Consider the following 22,669-nt stretch of genomic DNA (forward strand, 5'->3'; position numbering starts at 1 on the left):
TAATTATTAAATTATGAATTAAATATACGACCAAACATGTGATCCTAATTATTAAATTATGATAATTTCATAAAAACTAAATAGAAATAATTTATAAAAATTAATTCTTTATCAACCCAAAGTAAAAAAATAAAATTAAAAAAGAATTAATTAAAAAAATAACCGAAGTCAACTGTTTAGTCTACTAATATGCAATTTGGACTACAAGACCGAGATGATCTTATAAAAAAACAAATAAAATTTAATTTTTAATTAATTATTGAAGGATAAATAGAGAAAAATTCAATTAAATAAAATTGAGTTCGTCAAGTTAACTCATCAAATCTATGACTAAAATTATAATACTAGAATAATCTAATTAAAATTAAAAATTAAAAAAATAAATTAAATTTTAAAACTCAATTTCTAATAAATCAAGTATTAAAAAAATAAATAAATAATGGGAATAAGTGATTTCCGCTCCTCGTTGTTAATATTTTCAAAGTATCTTTTATACATAAAATTAGGTTTTGCATTAGCAGAAAGTTGTCTATATGAGATAAGAAGTTTATTAGAATTCTACTTCTCAACCTGTAGTTATACTCTAATGGCTCAATATTTGACCAGAATCCCATTTCCCTTTCCGTTTTCACTTTCAGACTCGCCGGGGAGAAGGGGAAACGTCCATGAGAACAAAACCCAGCCCACCTGCACCGGGAGCCCGGAGTCTGGCTCAATTCTACGAACTAAAATTTACTCGTGCCAATTTCAATACAGGGATTGGCCTCCATGAACAGATTAAGAGCCCAACTCATAAATAAAAAAAGGGCCTAACTTCATAAATTATTTTTTTGATATATATCTAATCTCAATAAAAATAAAAATAAATAAATCAGACCCTTGTATTTCAAAAATTATAAATTAGTCTTTATTGACTTTTATGTCAGCAACATTTTTTTTTATTTATAAGATATCTTAATTTTTATTTAATTCCTCTGATCTATTTTTTTTTTAAAAAAAAACTCCTAAATATTATTTTTTAAAATAATTTTTACTTAAAAATACATTTAAATAATTTTATTTTTATTTTTTTAATATATTAATATTAAAAAACAATTAAACAAATATATATTTTAGGAACCAGCAGCAGCCGCTTTCCACACATGGACAAAAGAGACCACCATCCTCCCATGTCACAATAAATACACATATTTTAGTATGCTAGAAAGATAAAGACGAGATAAAAAAAATTACATGATAATAAAGGAAGGTGTAGCATCGATGATTTTGATACATCTTCACTCCGTCTTTATAATTCGAGACCGAAACTATCTTAGGATTGAAATTAAGAAATTTAAGTGAGAACCACTTATAATTATCATCACAGGTCACATTTTTCGTGAATTAAAGAGTAATGTAGAGTGATTTTCTATATAAATGATCAAAATATCGAAATTAATTTTATAATTTTTTGAAATCGAAAGGTTTAATCTATTTATTTATTTAAACTACAATGACTAAGTTGCAACTCAGAAATTCTAAGAGGGCCACCTCTCACCATCCTATCCATTTCCGAAGGCTTAAGCCTGAGCTTGTTGCCTGCATCTCAATCTGCAGGGCACATCGATCCCGGAGAGAGGACTGCGAAGAAAACACCCACCATGAAGATAATGGTAGCAATAAAGAGAGTCGTTGATTACGCCGTGAAGATCAGAGTCAAATCAGACAAGGTTAGAAAACAAAGCCACCATGGCAATCACTATCATTAACCAGCAGTAAATTTAATTTTAGATAACTCAAAAACAAATTCATTTTAATTTTGGAAATAGAGTGGAGTTGAGACCCAAAATGTGAAGATGTCGATGAACCCATTTTGCGAAATAGCTTTAGAGGAGGCGCTTCGAATCAAGCAGTCTGGATTGGCGTCCGAGGTTGTCGCTGTAAGTATGGGCCCAACCCAGTGCGTTGATACGCTGCGGACAGGTCTTGCTATGGGGGCTGATAGAGGGATTCATGTGGAGTCCACGGCTGCTTTGTTTCCTCTTACCGTGGCTAAGCTTTTGAAGGCTCTAGTGGAGGTCGAGAAGCCTGGACTCATTATTTTGGGCAAACAGGTTGCTTCTTTTATCCGGGTTTTGAAATATTCTGATGGCTTTTCTGTTTTCTTTGTTTTTTGTTTTTCTTTTAACAAAGATTTTGTGTAGGCTATTGATGATGATTGCAACCAAACCGGTCAAATGGTGGCAGGGTTGCTAGGTTGGCCTCAGGGAACATTTGCTTCAAAGGTTAGTTAAATTGATGCCATCACAATCCAATTAAGATCCCTTAATGTAAGTAATTGTTTTTTTTAGAACTACTAAGGTCCCATATGCAGTGTATTTTGATGTTTCTAGTAATTGGACGTAGGAGGCAAGACTCTCAAATCTCTAGAAACTTAGAATAGTGAATTTCTGCTAAGTGAGCTGGTTAGCATTAGAGTTTATGCTTTGGATGTAGGGGTTACATGCTTACCTGTTAACAAAAAGTTTCCAGAATAGCGTGGTTCAGTATCTCTAAATATGATTAGTTGAGAGGAATTCCTTTCAGAGGTTTACATTTACATAGGTTTAACACAGGATGCATCTGTGATACAATATAGGTATATGAACGAGTAAAACAAGTTAAATAACAAGAGTCAAGCATGTATCTCTTATTTTGATTGACACTAAGACGCTTAAGAAAATAGTGAAAGAACCATCTAGGCATGTTATTCTTCAGAGGAAATGCTTACGAGTAGGAAATGGTTGAGAAGGCATCACTCTAATTGCTGAGATAAGATTTTGAAGCATCTCATGTGACTTTATTCATTGGCAATGCAAATATTGAAAACAGCGAGGCATATCATAGTTCAGAGGCAATTCTTATGAGGAGAAAATGGTTGAGAAGGCTCTGAGCTATAGAGTCAAGAAAAGATTTTGAAGCATACCTTTTTGACTTTGTTAATTGGTGTTCAGATTCGACAGTTAGTGTATTGATTGTTGAAACTTCTGACAACAGAAGTGTCATCTTAGATCTTATACAAAACCACTAACATGCTATAGGAGAAATTTGTGATACTTAGTGAATATTTTGATCACAGTCCTACATTTTAAGAAATTAAGGGTTCCAAACTTTCTGCAAGCCATTGGCAAGGTAGTTTGCTTGCTTGAAATAATGTCTTTGACTAGGTTTTTGAAGCATTAGTTGTCTTAATCTAAAAACACTTCTCACTTTATTTGTCCATGTCTATGTAGGATGCATAAATGCACGAAAATCTAAATTACATCTTGCTAAATCACTGTCTTTGTTCCATTCAGCTGTTAAATTTGTTTTCCTGTAAATTAAGATCACAGTTAAGAATTATTGCTGTGTAATGTATACAGATGGCCTTAGCCTTTTAAGTTAGGATTCAAGTTCTTTTGTGTGCTTCATTTTACTGGTGGAACCCTCATTCTGTTCTGTATCATTTTCATATTGTTCTCCGTTAACTTGCGTGGTTTTGAAGAGAGAAAAATCATTTGAATTTCTGTGCACTCAAGCAGCTTCTTGACATTTTTTTTCTCTGTTCTCTTCTCTTCTTAAGGCTTCATATGTCTTGAGCCACCTGTTGAGGCCTAGGTTGTAGAAGGGTGGGGTCGAATAGGTCATAAATATGGATTTTGTATTCCAAAGCTGAGGGGCTTACATATTTTGTTATTATTGCTTGTCGTTGTTAATTTTGTACAATCAATCTTCTATACCTATTCTGGTACTCTCTCTCTCTCATCATTTTTCATGTGACTTACTGCTGTTATCTGGCAGGTCCTGCTCGACACGGAGAAACAGGTAGCTACTGTAGAACGAGAAGTGGATGGTGGTCTTGAGACTTTATGTTTAGACCTACCTGCAGTGATTACGTGAGTTTATATTCATTCAATTGTTTTCACTTGTTTCATGTGATTGAGTTTGCACCTACTCATGAAGGTCTTTTCGAAATAGTTTAGTGGTTGCTGAAGCATGGGGGGAATTATCAACTGATCAACTTACAACCCTAAAAAACTAAGGATACTACTTCCTCGTTAAACTAGCTACAAAAATACTAAATAATTCTCATAAACTACTACACAAGATTAAGAGGGCCAAAATTTTCACGTCTTATTTAGTAGCATCAAGCAGTTTGCTGCTCTTGAGTTTGTCAGCTTTAACCCCTTTATCGGCGTAAGAACTTGGTTTGTAACTTGAATGCTTGTCCAAGCTGATATTAATGATGCCATTTATCTTTGCAGAGCCCGCTAGAATCAATTTTTTGTGTCAGAGTTGGGATTTTTTTATTTTTTTGCATTGCGGTAATGGGCCGTGTGTTTTATCTGAGGTGATGAGATGGTTTCGGATTCAACTGTTTGTCCCATTCATGCAGCACTGATTTGAGACTGAACCAACCGAGGTACGCGACACTGCCCAACATCATGAAAGCAAAATCAAAGGTCATCAAGAAGTACACTCCACAAGAATTGAACGTGGAGGTTAAATCTGATATAGAGGTTGTTGAAGTCACGGAACCTCCAAAGAGGAAAGCAGGGGTTATTATTTCTTCTGTAGATGAGTTGATTGATAAGCTTCGAAACGAGGCTCATGTCATTTAAACATTGTACACAAAAATTATAAATTTCTCCCCCTTCAATAAATTCGAGCTTGGTGGGGCAACTGGTCTTCATTTCCTGTTCTCCTTCCCTTTTGGGCTTCACACCAAGTGAGCATGTATTATGCACAAATCAGCCGCTTTCCAGTTTTTCATGGCCAGCCTGAAGAATTAATTCTGGCAGTCCTACGGGATGAGTTTCCATCCATGGATCGTTCTCACTCCTAGCTAACCTTTTCTAGATGAGTTTCCATCCATGGATCGTTCTTTTGAGCATCGTTCTCACTCCTAGCTAACCTTTTCTATTTTCAAGGAGCGGAAAATAAGTAGTGCTACTCTGTAACTAATAGGGTAGGGGCATTAAAAGGGATATGGTTGGAGAAAAGAAAATAATAAATTGATAATTGTAAAATGTTAATATAAAAAATATAATTTAATTTAATTAAAAAATACTTTTAAAAACCTTAAACACTCATAATTAGAATATAATAATGTTTTTGGTATTGTAATGTTTGTTGGTTTTTAAAAGTAATTTTTGTTTGAAAGTATATTGAATTAATTTTTTTAAGATTTTTTTAAAAGATGTATATTAAAACTATTAAAAAATATTAAAATAAATAAATTTAATACTTTTTATACCAATTGTATTTTTAAATTACAACCGAACACAAGTCAAAACCATAATGACAGAGGACGCGGCGGCGTGCAGACCCATTAAGATTAATGATACCTTCCACGCGGTACAACTCTACTGGACGTTCACAAACCATAAGTCCCCGGTCATCGAGATTCTCTGAATCCTAACAGACTAGTACTAATTTTTTTAAGAAGTCATAATTTCCCTCTCCTGCATTTTTTTTATCGTTAAACACAACGATAAATAAAGAAAAAGGGGTATGGAAATAATAGATGAGATCGAGGGAGACGACAGTTACTTGGATCTTCTGGGTATATTATTGGGCCCCGATAATTCTCTCACCAACAGGTATTTTTCATCCATCTTTTTTCTTCATTTTTTTAATTATTTCATTTTTTTATTTTGTCAATTTCAAGTTTCTATGCAACGCTTTTTTATCACAAAATTTTATGAAGGTGCATTCGGGTTCGCATTTTTCTTTGAGGAAAAAAAAATAATTGGGGGTTTTATAATATAAATAAAATATGTTAGGGATTTTGCCAGTGCTGAAAAAAGTTAGTAATTTCTGCAGTTAAAGGTGTGAAATTGTATAGAAAGGAGATGTGTAATAGCTGCTGGATTCTGATGTTTCATTATGGTATTTGCAGCGGTCATGGTGGTGTTGTGGATAATGATTTTTTATCCAGTGTTCTTGTCACACAAGAAAGAGAATGCTCGCGGAAGAGGTATTGATTTGCTTCCGCGTTCTTCAATTTGAAGTTCCACTCATACTCGGAATTGAAATTGAATGTAATGCTTTTGAATAGGTTATGGAGCATCTTTTGTTGTTTTTGCTGATTCATGTATAACATATTCATCTTGAATAAAGTTATACAAATGTGTGCTACTTCTAATGCGTGTCTTAGAGGAATTATTTCAGCTAGAGAAGTTTGGCTGATAAAATGAACACCGCACATTTTGGCATTTCTTTCTACTTTTGGGACTGCTGAATTGATTAGATTGAAACTGAATTTTGTTGAGGGAGTACCTTAAACTTTCTCAACAATAGGATTAGTCTACACCCATGTCTTTGAAAATGAACACCGCACACTTGGCATTTCTTTTTTCTTTTGGGACTGCTGAATTGATAAGGTTGAAACTCAATTTCATTGAGGGAGTACCTTAAACTATCATGACAATAGGAATAGCCTGCTCTCATGTCTTTGATGATCCCCTTTTTTAAATTTTGATATGCTTTCTAACTTATTTATCCACTGCAAAACATTTTAAAAAATTGGCTTCTAACTGAATCAGACGTTGAGAAATGTAAGAAATAAAATTCTTGGAAATTTTGGCACCTGTTTACTTGTGCTTGTATTTACTTGTGCTTGTATCAATCTGTGGTTGCTCAAAACTTTTCTTCTTAACCTCATGGAGCCTGTAGTTCTAGTGGTTAGAGTGCAATCATCTAGTTGTATTACTTATTTTCGTCCTTGTGATATTCTTGTTTTTGTCTAAAGCACTATGATATTAGTCAATGTAGACATATTACATCATTTCCCACAGCACTTTTGTTTGTTGATCTAAAATGTTGCGATAATAAAAATCTGAAGGTGTATGACACTGTGCTTTAGGATTGGGTGTTCTTAATTTAACCAACAGATTAGTGCATGTGTCTTCCATTTTCTTGTTTGGTATTTTTCTACTTCTGTAGGAACGAGATGTTCTTTTCATGTTATCCTGTTTCTTTCAATGATATATAGGGGACAAAGTGATTCGTGTAGCAGAGCAGGGACCAAAGCTTGCCGCGAAAAGTTGCGGAGGGATAGATTGAATGACAGGCATGCATCTTGTTCAATCTGCCGTGAATTTATTTGGTTCTGAATTTATCAGTTTAAGCTACTACATTAGAAAATGCAACTCACACCCGAAAGAGCATGCTATTGAAATGTTTTCAATTTGTTGAATTGGATGCTACTGATGTACTGCTGTTGTCAGAGCTTTCACAACAAATTTTCTCCTTTTTGTAGAATGGAGATAACAGTAAGTAATATTTTGAAGAACAGATTTTCCTCATGATTGCAGGTTTCAAGATTTGAGCTCTATTTTGGAACCTGGAAGACAAGCCAAAACTGACAAACCAGCCATACTAGATGATGCTATTAGAGTTTTGAACCAGCTTAAAGCTGAGGCTCGGGAGCTCAAAGAAACTAATGAAAAGCTTCTAGAAGAAATCAAAAGTCTGAAGGTAGTCACTTCCAACACACATTCAACTACAAAAACTATTATTCCTTCTACAGTTTCTGCATTGAATGGGAGTATGATCCCTTTATTTGAATGTAATATAATAGTTCAGAAACCTGAAGAATCTGACACTATTGGATTATCTACTCCTAGTATTGTTTGCAGAATTTTCTTTTGATTCTTTTAAGTCTTAGTAATTGAAATGTATTTATTTCCAAATTCCGTATTCTCTGGGAGTGGCAGCCCTACGAGTAGGTTAGTTATATCATGATCTACTGAGGATTATGAAATATTGGCAGAATTCAGTTAGTACTATCTTTTCTTCTTATTAGAAGCTGCTAATGTTTTATGTACTTTCTCCTTTTAAATTGCTGGCTTTGCATCATAAACTCTGAAGGGGCAGTCGGCTGAAATGTCTCTTTCTATTCATCACCTGCTCAAAGTAGTCCGTTGGAAACTGGAGTCCATTCTGCTATGAAATTTCCTTTATGGTCGATAATCTTGCTGCTTCTTTTTGTAATAATAAAGGAAATGGTTGCCAAAAGAGGCACACGCTAGATATAGTTGCTAATTCTTAATACCTTGTCTGTATATTCTTGGTTTTTAAGTTGAATTTAATCAATTTATATTTAAGGTGAATGATGCATTTGAATCTTCTTCGCATCACACCTGAAATTTATTCCTATAGACCTTCTGAGAATGGCTTTCTAAGTTTCCCCTGCAACAGGCTGAAAAGACTGAACTCCGTGAAGAGAAACTGACGCTCAAGGCAGATAAAGAAAAGATGGAGCAACAATCGAGAGCTGTGGCTGTTCCATCTCCTAGGTTCATGCCAGCCTATCCAGCAGCCTATCATGCTGCAGCAAACAAGATGCCAGTCTTTCCCGCTTATGGTCTGATGCCAATGTGGCGATATTTACCTCCAGCTGCTTGTGATACATCGCGTGATCATGAGCTCAGGCCACCTGCTGCATAATTCTTTTATGCTCCTCAATATCCTGATAACTTTCAGATCCTATATGCTAGAATTTTCTAAACATGTTGTCGCACATGTAAATATAACTTGCTATGCATTATACCTTATTTTGATAATTCAAATTATTGGCAAGTGTATTGCTGGAGATTGTTAGGAAGGTAGTTGGATTGCAAGTATTTGCTCGAGCAAATCATTTTATCTCCACCGTGTAATTGTATGTTAGCATTTTGATTTTTCCAGGAGCTATTAATTATCTTTCCTACGGTTTGCCAATTTTGCTAATGCTCCTGCCACAGAAGCTTGAGATATGCTCTACATTTTTATTTTTTTTTGCGCCGAACCTTTCTATTAATGAACCGGTATTTAAGAGCTTCCTGCTGAGGAGTTCGTCTTTGCACACTGATTTATTTTATGGTTTGGAACTTTTGTAGACGAATTTGGGAATATTCTGCTGTAATGCCCGCAAGCATAAGGAACTCGATGTGGTGTGATCTTGACCCTTTATACCATTTTTATTCAAGTTGATATTTTGTCCACTAAGGGGGAAAGAAGATGCACATTTTAACATGGGAATATTATTAATATTACAATCAGATCCTTTGTAATATATGAAGGAGAGGTCGATAACGAGTGCATGTACTGGAAATTCTCTCTCTGTTTTTTTTTTTATTTCAATTTGCATTTCATTTAAATACGGGGAAACATGTATAAAATTTCCGGGTGGACTCGATTTTTGCCCAGCATGTTCTTACACTAAAGCATCTCTCTTTATGCCACAACACTCTGGAATTTGAAAGGGGCTATGCATTACAAAGGTCATAGTGTACGATAATCAATTTGGAGCTTAAGGTCCACCTGCTGATACTTTACTTTCAGTTGAAGTAACTACCTGTATCGTAAGTTCCTTTTGCTCATCGTAAGCCACTCGGGATTGTTCTTCTTCTTTACTGTGAACTTGTTGATCTTCTTCTTTGCCCCACAATAGCAAATACAAGCCAATGATGACAATAACAGCGCCCAGTATGCTGCACAAGCCACATAAACATCTAGGTCATCTTTCCAGTCACTTAATATGATTCAGTTCATTTAAATCTGCTTTCCTTTGCCCCCTTTTATTACTAAGAATTGAAACTTCATAACTGCGTGCTGGTTAGGTTTATGGGAAATAATATAATGCATTTCAGGAATTCGTCAGACATGACCTGACACAAAACTAAATACCCCAAATGGATTATAGTATCAGTTTGAGTTTTATATGTAAAGGGATGTAACTTTCAAGTTAATTACCTGCCCAAGTAAAGTTTTTCACCTAGAACAAAGTATGCCAGAATTGCCACTAAGATTGTAGAGAGGGGATTGAACATGGTCACAAAGACAGGTCCTTTTTCTTCCGTGCACCACAGTTGAAAGAAGATTATTAAACCAGAGACCACTATTCCCTGCCGTATATGATCCACAATAAGAATATTGTCAGGAATATTCTAACATAAGCACGTAACTACTGTTGACCAACTCTGATTCACATGGCACTTACTCCATAGACAATTGACCAGAAGTCGATATCAAATCCGATTGTCCAAGCAGCTCTCTTATGTTGTACAGTAGCTGTGAAGACGGCTGATTGAGCAGCCCCCACAAAGCTCATCCATGTAGTCAGTGAAAGTTGTGCAGGATACCTTTTCAAAGTAAAAGCCTGCTTTTTCAAGGAAAATTAGCTACTCATTCAGGATAAAACAGATAAAACACCCCATAGTCGTCAATAGGAAATTTTATGTTTCTTTTTCTGACTAATAATTACTAAGTGAACTGCAGTTTGAGTTTGCGTCAGACCTGCATAATATACCAAATGGACCATGTTATGCAGCTTGCAACAGTAAGAATTGAACCCTTTAACCAGCTCTCATGGTTGTTTCCAGTCGTTCCTTGAATATGGATTAGAGGATGCCATAGTTGTTTCATGATAGGACCTCTATATAATGTCATAGTCGTTACACCGGCCAAGGAAACCAGAGTCCCAAGAACTTTTGCTATCCCACGAGGATTTCGAATATCAAGAACCTCCAACCTGCTTAAAGTTCACTAATATTTAGAATAACTCACTATCTATAGTGCTAGCTGGATTTCTTAGGAAGAGTAACTGTTCAGGTACTTTCAGCTTTCTAAATTATAATTATTACTGCTACTTACCTTAGTACAACTGCAATTATGAATGTCAAAGAAGCGATGGTGTTGACCATTGACGAAACGAAAGTTGGAGAGGTGTATCTCATACTTACAAAATACATGTTCAGAGCTAAACCCACCCTGCAATCATCAAAAGTCACTTTGCTCAAGTTTCTATAATTCTTCGTCTTTGTTTTAATTTTTTTTTTCAACTTCCTTCATTTGTTATACAGATGCTCATATAAGTCCTACATGTATATCTGTTCTTACCCCAGGAGAGAGAGAATGAATATCTCTACGAAAAGAGCTATCGTCAACTTCGGCCTTTGTTTTCTGCAGGAGAGACAGATTAGTATTCATGCACGCGAAACGTTCATACAAGTCAATCATAACTATCAACATTTAAATTAAGTACCTTTCAAGGAAATAGGCAAAAGGAAACATCACCACACCGGATACAATGTGTCGGTAAGTTATGTACACATTAGGATTCATTCCATGGTTGAAGGATGCTTCAGTGATAAAGTATAAGAAAGTATAGCCAATCTGTGCAAGAACCATCAGAATATGTGGCTTGAACCTTGTGCAGAAGCCCCCATTACTGCTTGCAGTCGAAGCCATTGGCTTTCTTTCCGATCCCTCCTCTTCCTCTTCCTCTTCTTCTTCTTCTTCTTCTTCTTCTTCTTCTTCTTCTTCTTCTTCACAAGCTGAAGTCTGAAAGAACACATTACACGTAGATATAGAAGATAATGGAAGTGTTTGTTTTAATTTGATTCTTGTCGCATGTTGCTGTTAGTATCATGTTCTTGATTAAATGCTCTCTGGTGTACTGGTGATTCCCTGGTTTCGTGTTTTGGATTTCGAAGATAAAGAAGGAATATTCTCTTGCATGGTTGCTCATTTCAGAGATAAGTTAACACGGAACTCATTGATTTGTGTCATGTACTTTGGTTGGTTAAATGTCATTTCAGTTGGTTAAACATCCTAAGGAGTCTTCTGTTAGCTTTTGTCATGGTAATTAACCTAATCCCAGAGAACACTTTTTAAGTCCATTACAGAATTTATGCTTTTCCTTCCCCTTTTTTTTTCGTTTTCTTCTTTATGTATAGCATATTGCACTGGTCCTGATATACAATTACATTTACAGGAACTTTATTTTGTCAGTAAACAAAATTATATAGCAAGACAAATATTATAAACTTCATGTTGATTAACACTTAAAATTATTTGCTAAACTCCCTTTTTATTTTCTACATGAACTGGACTTGTTAATCAATAAACTAATATTATAGCAAGACACTTTGCATCCAAACTATACAACCCGAACAAATTAAACACAAAATGCTTCGCATGATATTGGTTCTTATCTTTCAATGAGTGGTACAATAAAAAAATCGTCTCTGTCTCTGGTAAGTAAAATCGTTATGAGAAGAGGATAAAAGAATGTAGCAATTCTTATTCCTTCCGCTCTTAAAATTAAGCAAATTGGTCACTCGTCAGATATTCATACTACTTGGGAAATCATTCATGTTTTTATACCAAATTAGAAGGGTTGCCTATAGAATGATTCTGCATGCAATTATGGGAAAAAAGGATGTGGAATGTCACAACAAAGTGAAAGCTTTAATTTGGTTCTCGATAGCATTTGTAATATTCTTGTTTGCTTACGCCTTTTTTCTTTCTTGCCTACTATATGCCGTCAACTAAAATTCTTCTTACGATTACCTGGTGCATAAATACCAACAAGCTCTCATTGATATTTTTACCTACATTCCATATTAGTTAGAAGTAGAGGATCTAAGCAATTCATAAATCCAATATACCACCACCTCTTAAGATACCTAATTGCCTACTTTTCTTAAGAGACGCATTTTCAAGTCAAGATCCATCTTAGGGCTATGAGTACAAACGTAGAACAATAATCCGTGAAGGGCCTGTGTAATATAAAGGATTTGAGCTAACATCATAAGCGGCATCATCTGTGAAAACATGGGTTATGTGCTCTCAGCTTCAAAACCTATTTGACTATGGGGTTTTCATTGGTTAGGAGTCCAAGGCCTAGATGGCATATAAGTTCTAAGTATCATCTCTAGAGGCTTATTTAAAAAAAAAAAACTAGCTACTAGGCTTTAGATCTAAAGTAGTCATGTAATAGATTTGAAATAACATCATCACTTGTCATCATTTTCTTATGTTAAAATATGAGGATGTAATTTAAAAGGTATGCCTTAACTGATCACGTATTTTTGTTGGAAGTGAAAAAATTTTATTTTAGATTTTTTTTTTGTATTTTAAAAATATAATTTTTTATAAAATTAATATTTTTTATAGTTTGAGATTTTTTGATGTGGTAATAGCAAAATAATTTTTAATAAATATTATTTTAATATATTTTCAAACTAAAAAAATACTTAAAACAACAATCATCACCACTCTTTTAAATACTTCATCATGAGGTTTTTGGGCTAAATGCTATTGGACCGGATTCATAAACACTATTGCATATTCGGCCCAGTATAGATATCTAGACTGGACTTATGTGACAGCGGATCTCAGCTTGGGCCCTAGGACTCCCTGCTGGCCTAATATTCACCAAGGCACGCTACCATCAATTTGACCCCCAACACGTCAACAACCCTTAATCGGACGGGATGCCCCCCTAGCCATGTAGCTCCCGATCGCATCCCCGGAGGCCATATTCTACGCCTCTCTAAGAAACATGAATGTCTCTCTCTCTCTCTCTACAATCAGTTATGACTCCTTCAGCTTCTTCTTTTTATATGCTTTCTTTAATATCAAAATCAGTAGAATTCAGTTTAATTAGAGTTTTCTTTTCTTTCTAAAAAAAGAAAATACTGTCCAACTATCAATTTAATACCTAAGCTCCCTTGTAAAAAAGGTTCGAACCAGCCATTAACTGTACTTACAGTGCACTATTGCAGGGTGTGAGGGTAGAGGATGATGCTCCTTGTAGACGTTCAACAGCTATATTAATCTTGGATGTAAAATCTACAAAAAGCCAACAGTAACATCAGAAAGACATCGTAAAAGTTGCAAAAACGGCAAAAAACTGGAAATTAGCATACCTTGAAAAGAATCATGCAAGACTACTATTACCTTGGATTGAGTTGAGAAGACAAGTAGGCTGTACATTTATATAGGAAAATAGTTGGTGCCAAGAGCAACAGGAAGCAAAGTGGTGGTGCTGGTTTCTGCGTGTAATCTATGGATGGCCATCATGCGCCAAAAAAGCTGAAATGTAGTGGTAGTCACTGTTTTTTTAGGTCTCTTTATTTTTGTATTGTATTTTAAAAGTATTTTAGAAAACATTAAAAAATTTTATTTTTTTATTTTTAGGTCATCTTGATATCATTTTAAAAAAATAAAAAATATATATTATTTTAATAAATTTTTAAATAAAAAATACTTTAAGAACCAATCACACTCTTGAAAAACAGAATTTTCTCAGTAAGATTTGCTCTTGGTGAGGTATACTTGTAACTGAAAACAGTTCCATCAATTCCGAAAAGTCGGAGAGCCATCCCGGAGAAAGAGGGCCATCAAAACCGTGTGATGGTAAAATATCGGAGTAGGCAAGCAGCTGGCATAGTTTCTTGCTAGTCATGCACAATAAGGACGTGTCAACGTAACTAAGAAAAAAAAAAAAACAAGAAGAACACATGAACGTGGGGTTCCTGGAGTCAACGTTCGATATTATCCGATCAATATGATCGGCAATTATGCTGCCGCAACTGGCCTTGTTGATGCCCCCTCGTGACTACAAACCATTACTGCCACCCATTTCTCTGCGTCACTATCTTGAACGTTATGGCACAAAGTCAGGAATGTCAAAGATCCTGGAGACTCATTTTAATTATTATGATTTAAAAAAAAAGAGTTTATAATTATGGTTTTAATAAAAAAAAATTAGAAAGATTTAAGCAAAACTATAAGGTGTATTATAACACTTTTAAAATTATAATTAAAACCACATAATTCTAACTCTATAACCTAACCGAACCTAAAAATCTAGTTGCTCGATGATACATAGTTGCAGGCGGGATCTCCTGTCAGTACGATGACTCCACGTTGAAACAAAACAGAACCTAATGAAGTGTGTTATGACACTTTTAAAATTATAATTGAAACAAAACGTAATTATAATATGTCATATTCTCTCTCCTTATAATACATATGGCACGTTATGCCCCACGTGCTAGTTTTCATGATGAGCTTTCCCCCTCATGGATGACAAAATCATACGGTGGCACATGTTTTCAATGCTTAATTCACCAATATACAATGAGAACCATAGTCGCCCACTGCAAACTAGTTGCTGGAACGATGTGCTTCGAATTTAACTTTATAGTAAAAATATATATTAAATTAATTTATAAATATATAAAAAAAAAATTTAAACAAAAAAATTAAAATTTTAAAAAATACCATGTTTATTCCTTTTATCAGTAATAAACCTAGTAATAAACCAAAATACCATGTTTATTCCTTTTTATCAGTAATAAACCTAGTAATAAACCTAGATACATGCGTGATTCATACAAAAGTAAAATGCATTAAAATATTTTTTTATATTTAAATAATTTCAACATCAATTAAATCGATTTAAAAATATATAAAAAATAATTTTAAATAAAAAAATAATTTTTTTTAAAAAAAACTTTCTTTTAGCATTGGTAAACATATATGGACATCATTCTGAGCGATCGAGGAGCGGGCGGACAGATGAGGAAATTCAGTGAGTTGATTGACAATCTTAAACTCACTGTCAATCTCTCTCCAATCTATTTTTGCGCTGGGCATGCAGGCGATTTCACTTGGTAAAGAAAATCAAAGTAAGTTGATGTTCTTCTTGTTTTCTATTGTATTGACACGGTAAAGGAATCAAAATTTCTATGAGACAGGAAACAAATGCATTTTATCCGTGTATATACGCTACAGTCTAACCTGCAGCCAATAGCCAAAGCATAATCAGAGATGATACTGCAATAGTTATCCAGCTAAAAAATGCTAATGCAACTGACATTTGGTATTTTTGGCACTCCCCCCCAAAACCACAATTCCCCAGGTCATGGAAGTAGAGCACTGTGATGCCTGCAGAAGCTGAAGCGGCCGCAAGAGACAATATTGCCGTCACCTGTATACAAAATTTCACAGATTTGCCCTGTCAGATGACAATCATACGAGGACAGGACTGATCTAGAATCGGTGATATAAGCTTTCAAGAACAATAAAAATGTTATATAGAGGCTGACCCAGTCTCCAACGACAAAAAGGCTGAGCAAGACAGTGTTGTGGAGGGCCTTCTTTTTCACCAAAGCATATGCATCTAATAGTGCTAGTCCAAAGCTCCAGATGACTTGCAGACCCATTGAAGCGATGAGGTAGCTGCATGAACAAGGAAAAAACACTGGTAATCGCAAACAAGTTAAGCCCTGTGCGTCAAGCGAATGATCAGTTTATCAAACCAAAAATATATAATATGCTGTTTAACCATTTTCCTCACAGAAGATGCTGTTATCACAGAGAGTTCAAAAATAATCCATGGCTTAAGGCTAATCATAACACAGATTGGCCTAAATATTGTTGAACAAATGGTAGGACATAGAGACAAATTCACAGTGGGAACTTAAAAATAGCAGGTGACAAGTTTATATAAAGACAGCACCAGTAAGAAGTAAACTAAGCACCACAGAAAATATGTTATTGAAATACCACAAGGCAAGTAAAACTCGAAAGCATTGCAAGAACAAAGGAACAGCAGAGAAGGAACGAGGGCTCTCAAGGTGTTTTATATAAGATAAACTGAGAGGTGCCCATAGGAGTCAACTATAACATATGCAGTCACAAACGAAGGCCTCTTCACAAAGAGCGCCATCAGTTCTCTGACTAAATTTCAACTCTGTGGAGTATGTATTTGAAGTCGGAGCACTGATCTGTCGCTAAAATTATTCATTTAAATTTCTGAAAATCATGGCTACTCAATGTTTGGATCAAAATCTTTTGCTCTAAGTCCAAAACAGTTAATAAAAAAATATAACTCTTCACAATCCATTTTCAATTTTTGCTACATAAGTTCGATCTGATGCTTGCAACACCAAGCCAACAAGTCCAAAGAAGCATTTCCCTATGAAATGTAGCTTCTACTTTTTTCTTCAGATTCTTATCATCATCATATCATTGTCAGGACCGTGTGAACCATTAAGCTTACGTTCAAGAATGCAAAATGATGTAGCTTAGGCATGTTTCAAGAATTCAATAATTTCCAAAGGCAGTGATAGATGCAGCGAACTTTTCTTTAGGAAAATAAATCACCAGCATGGAATTTTCAAGCTAAGTTTTGAGACTTTCACCCAGAGCTTCAGTACAGCATTCAATTCATTCATTTTGTTAACGGTAAACAGGAAAGGAGGTTTACTCTCCAACAGAAGCCATTGATAACAAACAAGCAATGAATTCGATGCCAGTCTGATATTCAATTCATAACTATCAGAACAAACATCTTGCAGACAATTAGCAACAACAGATCATCAAGAGAGCAACGTTGTCTTAAATCACGCCAAATTATAGATGCAAATTAATTAAATCACAGAATCCTGGATTTTTGCTACATATCGAACGCATCAAGTTCTTCTAATGAAATCATTTATTTTCTTGAAAAATCTCAAATGCGAAATGGTAAATTCCAATCCTAATTAATTAAAACCTACACGTGATGAAAAGATATCAAATAGCAACTCAAAAATAAGGTCACGGAAAGAACGATCTGAATTGGAAAAGAGCGAATAATGATATAATACCAGAAAGCAGTGAAATCGAAGAAGCTAGTAGTGGTGGTCATGGCAGTAATGGAGCCAGCTGCAAAAACACACTGCGAAAGCCTCAAAGCAAGCCCTGTCAAAGTCCCCGGAGTCCCAGCAAAATCCCTCATTATTTTTTGTTTGCCCACCAATTTCAACAACTTTCTAACCTCTTGACAGGTAAACGGAAACACCCATCTCCTCAAACCATCAAGAAACCAAAGAAAGAAAGGACCTTTAAAACTTTACAGAGGAGAGGATATCAAGAAAGAAAATGTAAAATATCTGATACCCAGACACTGAAATTGAGGACTAAAGAATTACGTGTGGGAGAGTAAAAAGGACGGTGGAAATACGGTGCAGGAAACGGATGGGAATAAAAGGAGAGAGGGAAAGATCGCAGAGGACATGAAACGAAAGAGATCGTTAAAATGGGAAAAGGTATAGAGGAAAGGGCATTGGAGGCTAAGAGGCTTGACATTTTATGATGATGATCATCACGGTCATAAAATGTTAATTACTAAAAAAACCGCTACTCAATTCCCACACCAAGTCAAACTTGATTTGCTTGCTTGCTTCTGTTACCGGCAGGATGATTGTCCGCTTTTCTTTATGAATTAACTACCAACAAACTACCCTTCATTTTTAGGATCCCTGTCAATGTTGTCCTTCATCAATATGTTATTTAACGTTTTCAAATCTACAATTTGCGCGAGTTTGGAATTCTAATTAGTATTAGGTTTTTAAAATATTTTATAAAACGATAAGAAAAAAAATTGTTCTAAGCTAAAAGTTTTTGAAACATGGAATCTAAATTAAAGGTAGATTTCAAGAAAAATAGAAAATTCGGAAACCTGGATCCCATCTAAAGTCAGAGTTACAAGAATTTTAAAAATTGATTCAATTTTTTTTTTTTTTTACCATTAACATTCTTTATTTCACTCTGTTTAGATTTTAAAACCATTAACTTTCTTTATTTCACTCTGTTTAGATTTTAAATTTGACAAATTTCTCATAATATCTGTGTTTAACGGATTTGTGAATTGATTCAAATGAAGAGTGGATTGAATTGTAGTGTTGAAAATGAATAGAGTAAAATTAAATTATTGCAAAAAAAATAAAAATTATCAACTAAGCTATCATCAAGGTTTAACTTCCTTTTTAATCATTAGAAGATAAAGATAAACATATCTTGAATTACAAGGGAAGCAACGGACAGAGGGGCTCTTTCATAAATAGTCTCTCCTCTTTATTCCTGCAGCCTTTTTTTTTTTCTTTTTTCAATTGCAGAGTCTTAAGTAGTGATGTATGGTCATGAAGATTTGAGACGAGTGATTAATTAGTGATCGTAATCCCTATACTTTTTATAGTAATGTTCTTTGTGAAAGAAGCTTTGTCGAACCACTGTAAATGTAAAATTTTACGTGCCTTTATTTTATTTATTTATTTATTTCTGCAAGGGTTTTGTAAAGCAGTTTTATTACATGGAGATGAATTTGTTTTTGTTTAAAAGAGGAAGAAAAAATGATAAAATGTCTTCATTTGGTTTGGTAAAAACTCTGTTATCATGTAACTGGCAATTAATCATTCTTTTAGTTCCTTAGCTGGTCCTTAAGCATCCTTTTTAGTTGATCAGTTTGCATTTTCATAAACATTTCCTAGGTCCCTGTCAGTCAAGACATTCTGAAGATTACAATTACTGAAAAAATACCAATCACCTCAATTTTCCACTGATGCCAAGCAAATGGTTCAACGTATCGACCAAGTGAAGGAAACCTAGCAAACGGTTCTAATTGTTTGGCAAGGCCAACACAAACTTCCAACTACAATGTTCTTTTTGGACAAAGAATAACTATGAAATTTGGTATATTTGTTAGAAAACCTAGCTAAATTCTTTACAGGTTTGGAAACGGTTGAAAATAGATTTCAGAGAGTTTATGGAAAGAATAACATTTACTTCATCTTAAAGAGAAACAATGCAAAAGGACACAAAAAAATGATCAATAAGTACTCACAATCATCTATTAATGTATAAATTATATCACTTTTGAAATAATAACTAATCTAACCTGCATCAAGCAAGCATGATAAGTTTTGCAACAATCAAACTAAAAAGTTAATAATGTAAAAAAGGTATGCCTATAAAAGTTATGAGGTGACTTTGAAAAATTATATATGCTTAAATTAGAAAATATTTTAGATTACTTTGTTAGAGTATTGGCCGTATATAATCAAATAAAAAAAATATAGGGAGAAGATGGAAAAATACGTATAATAAAAAAGATCTTACACTCGCTGCAAAAGAAATTTCACTATATGATGGAATCAATAGAGCAATCATATAATATGAATTTTTTGACAATTTAAAATCTCATGAGAAAACTACAAGCTCATGGAGAAAGAGTCAACAAAATTCAAGAAACTATAGGAGCACAAACATCTTTTCAAAAAAATTTACAAAAAAGAAGTAAGCTCTGGATATACTTAATGAGGTAATAAATGTGGACAAGGCAAAGAAAGAGATAGGGTTTAAAAATAAGGTCGAGACGATCTCAAAAGATCAACCAATCAACTAAATGAAGCAAATTGATCGATCGGTTCCACTAATAGTAGCAATCCGAAACTCAGGTTTGACAAAACAAAATTAAGTGGTATAATTCTCAAAGAATAGGTCATCATGCCAGGGATTACTGGAATATAACCAAAAGAGGTTAAGAGAATGATAATCTAGCGATGGAAAAAAAGCAAAAAGTCATCGTATTACGAATCCATGATGAACAAATAAAAACTAAAAAAACACGTGATATCTAAATAATGGAGCTAGCAATTACATATATGGAGATAAAGACAAGTTTATGGAACTTGATGAATTAATTAGAGGTAATGTTATATTTGCAAATCATTCAAAGATTTCCATCAAAAAGAAATGTACGATTCTAATTCAAATAAAAAATAACAATTATCAATTTATTGGTGATGTTTATTATATCTCAAACTATAAAAAGTAGTATATTGAGTTTAAGATAATTATTAGAGAAGAATTATCAAATTAAGATAAAATATCATACGTTGACATTACTTAATACTCATAGAACTATAATTGTAAAGGTAACAATGATAAAGAATAGAATATTTTTACTAAACATGCATACAGATGGATGTGCTTAAATGCTTAAAGGCATATGTGAAAGATGATACATAACTTTGACATATAAGATTTATGCATATAAACTTTGATAGCTTAAAGATAATAACACAAAAAAAAGATGTTGAAATGTTTATCACCTATTGAACATCCAAATTAGTTGTGTGAGTGATGTTTAATGGACAGACAATTATGTAAAAGCTTTCCAAAAGAATCTACATCTAGAGTAAACCAACTCCAAAAAAAGATACACACAGACATATATGGTTATAAATAGTAAAGTATAAATCAATCTCTTAAATAATATTATATATATTATTTTAGACTGATTTTAAAAATTTATTTTATCAAGTCCTTACATGATTGTTTCTAGATCTAAAATTATAATTTCATATATTAATTACATTATAATCTTTAATTTCTAAGATTTATTTACAATCAAGTCAGTTGATTAATCGTCTTATTTTAATTTCTAACCAACAATTCTTACATGTGTCATTCATTTGATTCTCTAATAAGTTGTCTCAAATATAAATTATAATTCTAAATAAAATAAGATTAAATAATTAAACAATTTAACTTATTATCAATTCAATAACTGATTGATTTATATTTGAAGATTAAGTACAGTATTTAACAACATGTTATGATTCCTAAAATATTAGAAAAATTATAAGTGGTTTGACTTAACTTTTCAATGATTAATTTCTCAATATAATTATTATCATTTATCATGAATATCCTAATTTACACATTATAGCATGTAGTATGTCATTTTGCTATATCATGTTAATTCTCAACGTTATAGTCATTGATTCTTTAAATAAGATTTTAAAATTCATTCCACATTGATCAAAGATTCATAATCAATATTATTTAGAATCATATGAAATATTTTGTCTAACTCATCTAGGGTGATAAATCCTCTCTTGATTACTTAAATATTTTTATATATTTTATGTTAGCAATATTTACTCATTTGTTACTCTTGATTGTGTGGTCATGATCAAAATATAAATATAATATACATTGGTCTTAACAACTCTAACTAATATGTAATTTTAGTAGAACAATGACCTAGAATATTTAGGAATAATATCTTTTTTTATACAAAATATTTTTGTTTGGTAAACTTTATCTTTACTCTAGATTTATAAATCAAATATTAAATTTATTAAACAAGTATAATTGAATATTAAAAATAAATAAAATTATTAATAATAAATATATTTATATAAATAAAATTAATAGTATATGGAACCAATCACGAAGCATATTTCTTACAAAATAATCCTCCATCAACGTTGAAAACTCAACGTCTAGAATATCAGTTCTCCTAGTTTAGAAAGACAAATATCATTATAGCTTCGCTCAATTGGAGGCCACCAATTGGGTCTAACAAACAAGCATCTAAGATTTTGCAGGGCTAAGGAGGCAGCAGCGTAACTAGATTCATAGACTCTCAAGCCCATGGATTTTTATTCATTATTGGACGACGGATCTATAATGATACTCGACTCCCATAGATTATTTTATATTCTTCCCTCATTTTAGAGACTAACTTCGTATCTTCAAATGTTTTAATCTGGAGACCCCATCGTTGCCATTCATGTGTTTGAGTGCAAGAAAGTCCTTCACAGTGGTTTCCCTGTAGACTGGAGGATTTTCTTCGGAAAGTAACTCCTTGATCGGCCCATACAGCCTTAAGGTCTCAGGCAAAAGATTTTGCCTGAAAAGGCATGCCACTGAAGTTCTCGGACCGACATTTCTCGCTACCACTCTGTGAGTTGCGCTAACAAATTTGTCATTGGAGATTAGCTGCACAGAAGATTGAAAAAAACAACTGTTATGACATTTGAGTCAGTTGCTGCAATTTTATGTTCACAAAATATATATCACGGGCGTTCGTCAATGATGTAAAATTGGATCGATGTTGTATCATGAACTTGCCTGAAACAAATCTCCCACATTTACCACTAGAGCTCCTGGCATGGGGCTCACGTTGATCCATTGATTTTCATGGAGAACTTGGAGGCCACCGATCTGATCTTGTAGAAGCAAGGTGAGGAAACCACTGTCAGCATGTTTTGTG

The 22,669-nt window shown here is 33.7% G+C and overlaps 4 protein-coding genes and 1 long non-coding RNA gene across 6 annotated transcripts; 2 read left to right on the plus strand and 3 right to left on the minus strand.

The window, feature by feature from the left end:
* The first annotated feature begins 1,519 nt into the window (after positions 1-1,519).
* On the plus strand, positions 1,520-4,695 carry ETFBETA (electron transfer flavoprotein beta). Its single transcript, XM_011031536.1, has 5 exons — positions 1,520-1,709; positions 1,809-2,093; positions 2,184-2,264; positions 3,799-3,893; positions 4,394-4,695. The coding sequence occupies exons 1-5, from the start codon at positions 1,641-1,643 to the stop codon at positions 4,617-4,619; spliced, it is 756 nt and encodes a 251-aa protein (XP_011029838.1). The 5' UTR covers positions 1,520-1,640; the 3' UTR covers positions 4,620-4,695.
* Positions 4,696-5,343: 648 nt separating this feature from the next.
* LOC105129456 (transcription factor bHLH104-like) lies at positions 5,344-8,724 on the plus strand. Of its 2 annotated transcripts, none has more exons than XM_011031537.1 (5): positions 5,344-5,600; positions 5,900-5,977; positions 6,946-7,072; positions 7,317-7,479; positions 8,203-8,724. In XM_011031537.1, the coding sequence occupies exons 1-5, from the start codon at positions 5,525-5,527 to the stop codon at positions 8,449-8,451; spliced, it is 693 nt and encodes a 230-aa protein (XP_011029839.1). In that variant the 5' UTR covers positions 5,344-5,524; the 3' UTR covers positions 8,452-8,724. The 2 variants fall into 2 exon arrangements, with proteins under 2 accessions (XP_011029839.1, XP_011029840.1); XM_011031538.1 differs by having other exon boundaries at positions 5,354-5,600; positions 6,995-7,072.
* A 280-nt stretch (positions 8,725-9,004) lies between these two features.
* On the minus strand, positions 9,005-11,285 carry LOC105129457 (WAT1-related protein At5g07050-like). Its single transcript, XM_011031540.1, has 7 exons — positions 11,030-11,285; positions 10,885-10,947; positions 10,639-10,755; positions 10,282-10,516; positions 9,986-10,144; positions 9,739-9,890; positions 9,005-9,476 (listed from the first exon to the last, which is right to left on the minus strand). Exons 1-7 carry the CDS (start codon positions 11,233-11,235, stop codon positions 9,296-9,298), a joined length of 1,113 nt encoding a protein of 370 aa, XP_011029842.1. The 5' UTR covers positions 11,236-11,285; the 3' UTR covers positions 9,005-9,295.
* An 8-nt stretch (positions 11,286-11,293) lies between these two features.
* Positions 11,294-13,861, minus strand: LOC105129458 (uncharacterized). Its single transcript, XR_843075.1, has 3 exons — positions 13,701-13,861; positions 13,542-13,623; positions 11,294-11,328 (listed from the first exon to the last, which is right to left on the minus strand). It is a non-coding gene; the product is annotated as an uncharacterized LOC105129458 (long non-coding RNA).
* A 1,596-nt stretch (positions 13,862-15,457) lies between these two features.
* Positions 15,458-18,088, minus strand: LOC105129459 (CASP-like protein 5B3). The gene is made up of 3 exons (XM_011031541.1): positions 17,433-18,088; positions 15,888-16,020; positions 15,458-15,769 (listed from the first exon to the last, which is right to left on the minus strand). The coding sequence occupies exons 1-3, from the start codon at positions 17,561-17,563 to the stop codon at positions 15,575-15,577; spliced, it is 459 nt and encodes a 152-aa protein (XP_011029843.1). The 5' UTR covers positions 17,564-18,088; the 3' UTR covers positions 15,458-15,574.
* Positions 18,089-22,669: the final 4,581 nt, after the last annotated feature.

This window comes from Populus euphratica, unplaced genomic scaffold (genome assembly GCF_000495115.2).
Source record: "Populus euphratica unplaced genomic scaffold, PopEup_1.0 scaffold18.1, whole genome shotgun sequence".
NCBI classification, from domain to species: Eukaryota; Viridiplantae; Streptophyta; class Magnoliopsida; order Malpighiales; family Salicaceae; genus Populus; species Populus euphratica.